Source organism: Ylistrum balloti, unplaced genomic scaffold, assembly GCF_031769215.1.
Source record: "Ylistrum balloti isolate Yb309-2 unplaced genomic scaffold, AGI_CSIRO_Ybal_v1 Utg369582, whole genome shotgun sequence".
Lineage (NCBI taxonomy): Eukaryota > Metazoa > Mollusca > Bivalvia > Pectinida > Pectinidae > Ylistrum > Ylistrum balloti.
The window spans coordinates 572,501-584,430 of NW_026781872.1; the positions used below are offsets into that span (position 1 = coordinate 572,501).

Here is an 11,930-nt window from a genome sequence, read left to right on the forward strand (position 1 = left end):
ATCATCATCATCATCATCATCATCATCATCATCATCATCATTATCATCATCATCATTATCATCATCATCACTATCATCATTGTCATCATCATCATTATCATCATTATCATCATCATCATCATCATCATCGTCATTATCATCATCATCTTTACACATCATCATCATTATCATCATCATCATTACACATCATCATCATTATCATCATCATCATCATCATCATCATCATCATCATCATTATCATCATTATCATCATCATCATTATCATCATCATTATCATCATCATCATCATCATCATTATCATCATCATCATTATCATCATTATCATCATTACACATCATCATCATCATCATCATCTTTACACATCATCATCATTATCATCATCATCATCATTATCATCAATTGACAACACAGACAATTTTTTTATTGTGTCAAATGTCTGCAGAAATATGGGGAAACAGTTTTGTATGGTTGTTGTGGTTAGAAATAGAAATACCTTATAAGATCAAATAATGCTTTAAATTCTGACAGACTCATCTTCCTGCTTTGTGAGGCATAAAACTATTCATATGGAACCTGTAAGGTCATGTGTGTCTACGATCAAACGATAAAAAAACTTTGACATACACAATTCATTTGGTAAAGAGACACCATCTTGCTATTATGAGAGAGAACTGAGAGACTGAGGAATGGAAGGGATGGTTTAGTAAATCATATGGCATTGGTAATGTCAAGCAGTTTGTGACAAGTCATGAAAAACTCCAGTTTTTCTACTTTGATAGAACAAATCAGAATAATAAAATGACTTCTGTACATCACAGATACACATTGCTATGTTACATTGATGTGATGAACCTATTTCGAAAGATTGAAATTATTTCACACTGACAATTTTCAAATCTGATACAAAATAAATGTGTATTATGGATGAAATCCATACCAGACATTGTTTTGAGTTAATGAATTACACTTTTATCTTATGATATTGACAATATATCAATATCCGACATATTACATAGCTGAATATTGTGTTGTTGTTTCCTGCAGTTGCCCTAGTTAGGGCTAGTTATTGGTTGTAATAGTCCCTGTCAATTGTTGTCATTGTATAAATGCATACCATGTGTGCCGATATCACGATTCACTGTAAAAATGTTCATTAGGTACCCAAGTATTGAAATCACACTATCTCTATCAAATATAGATATGAAAAAATTAAATCCTCCACAATGATTTCCAAATTCACAGTAGTCTGGTAATGATATAAATCGTCTTTTGGACCTTATCTAAGCATTGTGACCATGTGACAATACCATCACTTGGACTTTATCTAAGCATTGTGACCATGTGACAATACCATCACTTGGACTTTATCTAAGCATTGTGACCATGTGACAATGCCATCACCTGGACTTTATCTAAGCATTGTGACCATGTGACAATACCATCACTTGGACTTTATCTAAGCATTGTGACCATGTGACAATACCATCACTTGGACTTTATCTAAGCATTGTGACCATGTGACAATACCATCACTCGGACTTTATCTAAGCATTGTGACCATGTGACAATACCATCACTCGGACTTTATCTAAGCATTGTGACCATGTGACAATGCCATCACCTGGACTTTATCTAAGCATTGTGACCATGTGACAATACCATCACTTGTACTTTATCTAAGCATTGTGACCATGTGACAATACCATCACTTGGACTTTATCTAAGCATTGTGACCATGTGATAATACCATCACTTGGACTTTATCTAAGCATTGTGACCATGTGACAATACCATCACTCGGACTTTATCTAAGCATTGTGACCATGTGACAATACCATCACTTGGACTTTATCTAAGCATTGTGACCATGTGACAATACCATCACTTGGATTTTATCTAAGCATTGTGACCATGTGACAATACCATCACTTGGACTTTATCTAATCATTGTGACCATGTGACAATACCATCACTTGGACCTTATCTAAGCATTGTGACTGTGTGACAATACCATCACTTTGACTTTATCTAAGCATTGTGACCGTGTGACAATACCATCACTTGGATTTTATCTAAGCATTGTGACCGTGTGACAATACCATCACTTGGACTTTATCTAAGCATTGTGACCATGTGACAATACCATCACTTGGACCTTATCTAAGCCTTGTGACCGTGTGACAATACCATCACTTGGACCTTATCTAAGCATTGTGACCGTGTGACAATACCATCACTCGGACTTTATCTAAGCATTGTGACCATGTGACAATACCATCACTTGGACTTTATCTAAGCATTGTGACCATGTGACAATACCATACCTCAGACTTTATCTAAGCATTGTGACCATGTGACAATACCATCACTCGGACTTTATCTAAGCATTGTGACCATGTGACAATACCATCACTTGGACTTTATCTAAGCATTGTGACCATGTGACAATGCCATCACTCGGACTTTATCTAAGCATTGTGATCATGTGACAATACCATCACTTGGACTTTATCTAAGCATTGTGACTATGTGACAATACCATCACTCGGACCTTATCTAAGCATTGTGACTGTGACAATACCATCACTTGGACCTTCTCTAAGCATTGTGACCATGTGACAATGCCATCACCTGGACTTTATCTAAGCATTGTGACCATGTGACAATACCATCACTTGGACTTTATCTAAGCATTGTGACCATGTGACAATACCATCACTTGGACTTTATCTAAGCATTGTGACCACGTGACAATGCCATCACCTGGACTTTATCTAAGCATTGTGACCATGTGACAATACCATCACTTGGACTTTATCTAAGCATTGTGACCATGTGACAATGCCATTACTTGGACTTTAGCTTAGTATTGTGACTGTGACACTGCCATCACTTGGACTTTATCTAAGCATTGTGACCATGTGACTACCATCACTCGGACTTTATCTAAGCATTGTGATCATGTGACAATACCATCACTTTGACTTTATCTAAGCATTGTGACTGTGACAATGCCATCAGATGTGTTGATATTCTGTAAACAGATGTTTTTAAAAGCAAATATTTTAATGACACATACAATAGCTGGATGATTTATTGTGAAGCTTAATCATGTGGCAAGTTTTGAATATTTCATCTCTTTCATTACACAAACATTATGACTGCCATTGCCTGTAACTTGGGGCTTTGTAACATTGTGTCTTTATAAGTAAACTATGAGCCTGTTAAATAGGAAATAACTTTATTATCATACACATAATGAATCCCAATACATATATTATTGTATAGATTGTTTCACATCAAACAATGTAAGGTTGTACAAAAGACAGAAATGAATACCACCGTTCAATACCAATTGAGACCGAAATACAGGAAAGCAATATAAATCAATTAAACAGCATCATACAGCTGTTTCTATGTTGTTCTCTTGGAGTAAGGAAAAATGTTTTCATGAGTGAAATAAGAAATATCTGGTATTAAATCCAAGTCTTTAAAGAATATATTACTATGCAAATGCATAATACACATGAAACATCCTTTCCTGATTGTAATGTGGAGAAATATTGACAGTATCATTTTGGACCCTGACTACAAAACAAATCTACTCCTTTTTGAGATCCTTGAATAAATTTCAGCCAATTATCAAATCAATGTACCTAGAGACTTACACTCCAGAATCAACGGTGCTATCAAAAATCACTTGTACAACCTGTACCATCAAATATCTAAATAGGGTACCACCAGCTACACACGTTACTTGTACTACAAAGACCAATATGTGTGTGTCACCTGTACCATCAAATATCTAACTAGGGTACCACCAGCTACACACGTTACCTGTACTACAAAGACCAATATGTGTGTGTCACCTGTACCATCAAATATCTAGAGTACCACCAGCTACACACGTTACCTGTACTATAAAGAACAATATGTATATGTCACCTGTACCATCAAATATCTAACTAGGGTACCACCAGCTACACACGTTACCTGTACTATAAAGAATAATATGTGTATGTCACCTGTACCATCAAATATCTAACTAGGGTACCACCAGCTACACACGTTACCTGTACTACAAAGACCAATATGTGTATGTCACCTGTACCATCAAATATCTAACTAGGGTACCACCAGCTACACACGTTACCTGTACTATAAAGAACAATATGTATATGTCACCTGTACCATCAAATATCTAGAGTACCACCAGCTACACACGTTACCTGTACTATAAAGAATAATATGTGTATGTCACCTGTACCATCAAATATCTAACTAGGGTACCACCAGCTACACACGTTACTTGTACTACAAAGACCAATATGTGTGTGTCACCTGTACCATCAAATATCTAACTAGGGTACCACCAGCTACACACGTTACCTGTACTACAAAGACCAATATGTGTGTGTCACCTGTACCATCAAATATCTAGAGTACCACCAGCTACACACGTTACCTGTACTATAAAGAACAATATGTATATGTCACCTGTACCATCAAATATCTAACTAGGGTACCACCAGCTACACACGTTACTTGTACTACAAAGACCAATATGTGTGTGTCACCTGTACCATCAAATATCTAACTAGGGTACCACCAGCTACACAAGTTACATGTACTATAAAGAACGATATGTGTATGTCACCTGTACCATCAAATATCGAACTAGGGTACCACCAGCTACACACGTTACCTGTACTACAAAGACCAATATGTGTGTGTCACCTGTACCATCAAATATCTAGAGTACCACCAGCTACACACGTTACCTGTACTATAAAGAACAATATGTATATGTCACCTGTACCATCAAATATCTAGAGTACCACCAGCTACACACGTTACCTGTACTATAAAGAACAATATGTGTATGTCACCTGTACTATCAAATATCTAACTAGGGTACCACCAGCTGCACACGTTACCTGTACTACAAAGACCAATATGTGTGTGTCACCTGTACCATCAAATATCTAACTAGGGTACCACCAGCTACACAAGTTACCTGTACTATAAAGAACAATATGTGTATGTCACCTGTACCATCAAATATCTAACTAGGGTACCACCAGCTACACACGTTACCTGTACTATAAAGAATAATGTGTGTATGTCATCTGTACCATCAAATATCTAGAGTACCACCAGCTACACACGTTACCTGTACTACAAAGAACAAAATATGGGTATTTCATCGGTAAAGATTTCCTTTACATCATAGGAATAATCATCGATAGAGAAGGAATTTCTCATACAACACAGGAATAGTCATCGGTAGAGAATGAATTTCTCATACATCTCGGGAATAGTCATCGGCAGAGAATGAATTTCTCATACATCTCGGGAATAGTCATCGGTAGAGAAGGAATTTCTCATACATCACAGGAATAGTCATCGGTAGAGAATGAATTTCTCATACATCTCGGGAATAGTCATCGGCAGAGAATGAATTTCGGGAATAGTCATCGGCAGAGAAGGAATTTCTCATACATCTCGGGAATAGTCATCGGTAGAGAAGGAATTTCTCATACATCTCGGGAATAGTCATCGGTAGAGAAGGAATTTCTCATACATCACAGGAATAGTCATCGGTAGAGAATGAATTTCTCATACATCTCGGGAATAGTCATCGGTAGAGAAGGAATTTCTCATACATCTCGGGAATAGTCATCGGCAGAGAAGGAATTTCTCATACATCTCGGGAATAGTCATTGGTAGAGAATGAATTTCTCGTACATCACAAGAATAGTGATCGGTAGAGAAGGAATTTCTCATACATCTCGGGGGGAAAAGTCATCGGTAGAGAAGGAATTTCTCATACATCACAGGAATAGTCATCGGTAGAGAAGGAATTTCTCGTACATCGTGGTAATAGTCATCGGTAGAGAAGGAACTTCTACTTCGCGGGAATAGTCATCGGTAGAGAATGAATTTCTCATACATCTCGGGAATCGTCGATTTATTTACTGGTGTAGTGTATTCGGTTGACTTGTTTCCCACCAAAGCTAACCACTGCCCACAGGACTCCTTCCCTGTCCAGACTTACAAACCATGCTGCGCCTATGTCCTGGTGGAGACGCCTAAGATATTTTCCTGTACCACTTAGAAGATGTATTGAGTGGTTGACGCGGTCAGCAATGATTATCTGTCCTAGGCTATCGTATGCTACATCAAATGGATCAAATGGCCTTCTTGCAGTCATGTCGTTGTGTTGTGGTCGTCCGTATCGATATATCAGCTGTAGGTGTTTGTTCATCACAGCGATATGTGGTTGGTCCTTCCCGCCATCTATTACCTTGTCGCCGTCAACTACAGCCACATTCTCACTGTCAGGACATTGTGATATCTTCCAAGGTGTACACACTAATGGTTTTCCGTACTGTGTTGTGGTGACTGTGTCTATTGTTTCTCCTCCACGTTCGTATTTCACTATTTTATTCTTCATTCCGACAAGGACGTGGTCATCTTTTGTTACACATATGCATTTGGGGATATCCGATGTCTTGAACCTACAGATTAGAGCACCACACTCCAGCTCTGTGACGCTGTTGTCCGTATGAGAACATGCCCAGAGAGTGTGTGTAGTAGGAGATGTACTGATGTCTCTAACACTTGCTGGATTTTCTATCTGTTTCTCTATCCTTCCTTGGTTACTCATCAATGTGACAGTTGTGCTATTGTCAGAGGTCCACATACCGCACCCACTAGCTGGACAGATAGATGTTATGTCACACGGTGACTTCCACTTCATTAAAACCTTGGCCTCTTGACAATCTTTACTAATATCTGCTATTGGAGGACCTAGTGCAGTTCTCAAGTCCTCGGGAAATTCCTCACTTTCAAGATTTCCTTTAAAAACGAAGATTTTACCACGTCTTTCTACCTTGGGAAATTGCGAAATCGCCCATCGATCTCCGGAGCCAACATCCGTCTGAATTTCCTTTGACGACAGTTTAATACCGGGCATACCTAGAGTAACTAATCCTTCTGAGGCTTTCTCTTGAGACTGTTGAGGTGACGTTACGACCAGCTTACCCATTGCTTGCAGCAGGAATTTATTTAAACTTAAGGTAGGGTAGAAACTTGCGTCACCTAGACAAGGCTTGGCTGGTTTTGTGTTGTGATTTTGGAGTCCACAAGCGATATCAAACAACATAATATCTGTGCCACTCTGGAGAGATTTCTTACACTCTTCGGTTTGTTGTTTTAATGTTTCAAGCTTAGTCTCAAGTTCTATCCGGTACTTAAGGATTAGTCTGGTATTGTCCTCTTCCACATGCTTCAACTGAGAGAGTGCTTGTGATATCAGAACATCGATCTCCTCTTTAAGCCTTTCTCCTTGTTCTTGCACTTTTGCTGCTACTGTTTCGAAATGACTCAAATGTTTTTGTAGATCATGTTCAGTAGACTTTATTTCTTGTTGAAGTTGAACAAGTGTGTTTTTCTCTGTATCATTGACAAATGCTTTAATTTTGGAGTGATGTTTTGGCGTTTCCTCACTCAGCTGGATAAACACGTGACCGCTGTGAGTAGTTGAAATACATCTCGCACATATTACGTGACAACACGTTTTACAGAACCATTCTAGAACAAACTGTCTGTGATACACACACGTATTGTGACCTTGACCTCGAACTACTATCTGTCCTTTACAGAGAGACATGTTAACCCTGTGATTGTTCGCCAATGATCAGCAAGGTTAGAGACATATCCTAACATTCATGATTAGATATTTCTGTTTTAACGATGAAATAATTGAAGGGAAATGTTTCTTTCAATCATCCATACTGTTCAGTGTTTATGGTAACATATATTCGTTCCCATTTCTGGTAACATGATGTTGAATGTACTTTCATGTCTTCAAGTCCATAAGATGTGATATTTCTTCAATGGAAGGTAATGCAACCTGGTCTGGTTCTGTTAAAATAAGAGTTAAATTCGCCGTTAACTCAATGTCACCTAACCCATCATTAAATATATCAGTGAAACCATACCAAAATAGTCGGAAACAACTGTGGACCCAGGATGTATAATCATGACAAATTTAGTTCATTTTACACCACTCAAAAGGCTGCAATGTTTAAATTGTTAATGAAGTAGTGACAGACCATAATAGAGTTTAGAGAGCCTTGATAATACTCTTCGAATATGCACTAACATATATAAAATGGGGTTTATAACTAAAAACTGGAAAAAAACATAAGTCCATGTCATATCATAATACAAATTTAGAGTTAAATTACTTTAACGCAAATCACTGAAGACCTTATCAGTGGTATTACTTGGGCCCTGAATATCAAAATAATATCAAAACTAAAATCATATCATACTTTCCACAAAATTTGTATCCATTTCCCTTCAAATGTTTAGTTATCTCGCGATCATTAACGGGACTAAATGGTTAGATATGTAATTCATAGCATTATCGTTCGGTGAGTGTAAACAATGTCTTTGTGCATGCACGATGCGGGAAAATTTCCAAATTATATTAAAGCGGCGGGTTAAAACAAGGTTCCGTTAGGTCACGTGATGAACTCGGCTATCTCCGATCGAACAGCGAGTGTCGACAGTTTTAGTTTAAAGTTGATAATCGTTATCATTTTTTCCTCAAAAAGTGCTATAGTTTTGTGAATTGTCTAATTGTAAGTATTTCAACGCTTGGCCGAAATCAAACTTATGGAAAAATAACCATTTAGTCCCTTTAGTGTTTAGTGAATCTTATACATTATCACTCGTCAATATACAATCAACTTTGGGTGTGGGCAATACAATAAATTTATATAAAAACGACATCATTTAATGTAAGGTTAGTCATATGTAACAAACTCCTAAAACAATAACTTCATACCTGTTGTGTTGTGAACTCCATGCCATCCAGAGTACCTTTCTGTGAGTCTTAAGTAGATCCATCTGTCTACCTAGTCAGTAAAACTTCTCTCTAGTCAAGTGTAAACGTTCTACAGGTATATGTAAATACCTGTTACAAAATGAGGTCACTAGAACTGAAAATTTATATTTTTTTTGTTGATGTTTTACCCGTCGCCACTTCTCGGCGGCCTGTTTACAGTAGCGTATCGTGTTTTAGTAAAGTATCGGTCGTTTTGTGTTCTTACCAGATAACATTGTAAATCTGTCAGACAACTTGTACTTCAGTGGTCACCAGCGATACAATATCATCACCAGCTTTTAATTTACTACTATATAGTTTGTGATGTTTTGTTGACGTTTGTAACGTGTGCATTGTGTCTGCACATAACATGTAGGTATATCACCTAATTTCACAAAGTCACAAGGCTTTTGAAAATAAAATTGGATTGAAAAAAAGAAAAACGTCACTCAAAAATATAGACTAGATTAGTGTATGACAAAATGGGGATGTCATTTTTCATGCATTGTTTGTAATCACATTTCAGTAGAATATTTTATTTTCAATTGTTGGATATGTTTAAGCCCATTTTAGGTCATCTGACCCGAATGGTCATGATGACCTATTGTCATCGTGCTTTGTCCGTCCGCCGTTCGTCGTCTGCCGTGCGTAAACCTTTGATATTTCAAACTTCTTCTCAAGTTTCACCAATGGCATTGAGCTCCAACTTCCATGAAATGATCCTGAGATGGTCCTGATGAAGTTTTGCTATTTTTCGGGCATGTCTGAATCCAAGACGGCCGCCATGGAGGCCATTTGAAAAACATACTGTACACTTTTTCTCCAGTTCCACGGGTGCCATTGAGCTAAAAGTGTCGGGAATGTTAAGGGAAGGTAGCCAACAAAGTATTGTTATATTTCGACCTTGTCAAAACTTTGATACGGCAGCCAGGGAAGCCATTTTGTAACATAGTTGGCAATCATGGTTTTCCTGTGCAACATCTATTTCAAACTTCTTTAGTAGGATTGAGCTCCATATTTACTGTTAAAAAATACGTAACACTTGTTACAGTTACCATCTGCATCATTGAAAACAGCCTTTTAGTAAAATTTCATTCAAGGTAGGAAAAATAACCGTTCTCCCTTGCCGAAAAATTTGGCAGTCAGATGACCGTTATTTTAATGTCCTTAGTACATAGTATTGTATCTGACCTTTCACACAGATGGAATTCGAATTTGTCGCCATAAATCTTACCGAAAATGCATTGCTCATGTATAGAGAAATATTTGCCGACCCACGAATCAAAATAGTGAGAGATCCGCATCATATATATATGAATCGATGCAAGAAATCGATTTCAATGTCCTGAGTCTGGTACAAATAATTCGTTATTTTAATGTCTTAAGTCGGGTACAAATAATTCGTTATTTCAATGTGCTCAATCGAGTACAAATAATTAATTATTTTAATGTCCTTAGACGGGTACAAATAATTCGTTATTTCAATGTGCTCAATCGAGTACAAATAATTAATTATTTTAATGTCCTGGGTCGGGTACAAATAATTCGTTATTTTAATGTCCTTAGTCGGGTACAAATAATTCATTATTTTAATGGGCTCAATCGGGTACAAATAATTCATTATTTTAATGTCCTTAGTCGGGTACAAATAATTCGTTATTTTAATGTCCTCAATCGGGTACAAATAATTCATTATTTTAATGCCCTAAGTCGGGTACAAATAATTCGTTATTTTAATGTCCCGAGTCGGGTACAAATAATTCATTATTTTGATGTGCTCAATCGGTTACAAATAATTCAATATTTGAATGTCCTGAGTCGGGTACAAATAATTCGTTATTTTAATGTCCTGAGTCGATTACAAATAATTCATTATTCTAATGTCCTCAATCGGGTATGAATAATTCATTATTTTATTGGAAGGTTATTTTTTGCTTCCATGACGATACTTTTTTATACTATTTTCACAGGTTCCAGTTGTGGGATCGCACAACGTTACACGATGTGCGCATGATAGGAAAATTGGACAAAATAAAGCTATCGCACCTTTGTATGCACGTGCGTTTCTGTCGCAAAAAATGTGCGATTCTATCATGGTTAATACAAATTTAGAAATGACTTATAAATAAGTGTTTGGTAGAGTTTATTTATTTTCTAAATATGTAAGAGTACAACTAAGTAGATTGGACACTAGAAATATCAGATACACACTGAATAGCTAGATACACGCGTAACTTTTAGTGTTTTGTTTACAAAGAGCCACACGTGACCAGCCTTAGTGTACAGAAACACATTATATATGTAAACATTAAATGTTCATGTGTCACAGCAATGAATCATTTAAAATCTCATACCGTCAGAAAGGAAATTTAATTTTCATTATTCTGTATTACTGTCAGTTATTTTGTAAACAAAAAAGTATATGCTCAGGTAAACCTTACGTGTTGTGTTTTTAAACGGGCGACCCAGCCGGACGGACCAGAACCTGTCACGTATATACCCGTATACCGGTAAACGTTTTGTTGCCCGATGCACCACGACTCACCACTTTCTGAGATGTGAAACTATAATACGATAAGACTGATTAATGCAGGTCCAGTGTTATTTCGAAAACTGTTGAATTAAAAATTACTCTTATAATCACCGATCAATTTTAATGTTCATGTGATCGCTAGTTAGTAACAACTGCACGAATTTTCCGTTTAATTTACAATCCGTAATATAAGCCAACCATTTTTACCAAACCGCACAAAATGTGCGATCCTATCGCACAGTTGTGCGCACAATACTGTATCGTGCGCATGATACTCTATCGAACGTGTGTGTGCATGATACTGTATAGTGCGTGTGTGTGCATGATACTGTATTGTGCGTGTGTGTGCATGATACTGTATTGTGCATGTGGGTGCATGATATTCTATCGTGCGTTTGTGCGCATGATACTGTATCGTACCTGTGTGCATAATACTGTATCGTGCGTATGTGTGCATGATGCTGTGTCGTGTGTGTTTGTGTGTGCATGCTACTGTAT

The 11,930-nt window shown here is 37.2% G+C and overlaps 1 protein-coding gene across 1 annotated transcript; it reads right to left on the reverse strand.

The window, feature by feature from the left end:
• Positions 1-5,971: 5,971 nt before the first annotated feature.
• Positions 5,972-7,675, reverse strand: LOC132543547 (uncharacterized). Its single transcript, XM_060207067.1, has one exon. The coding sequence runs from the start codon at positions 7,673-7,675 to the stop codon at positions 5,972-5,974; it is 1,704 nt and encodes a 567-aa protein (XP_060063050.1).
• Positions 7,676-11,930: the final 4,255 nt, after the last annotated feature.

Coding starts and splice junctions, on each gene's coding strand:
- LOC132543547 (XM_060207067.1), bottom strand. CDS start 7,675: ATGTCTCTCTGTAAAGGACAGATAGTAGTTCGAGGTCAAGGTCACAAT.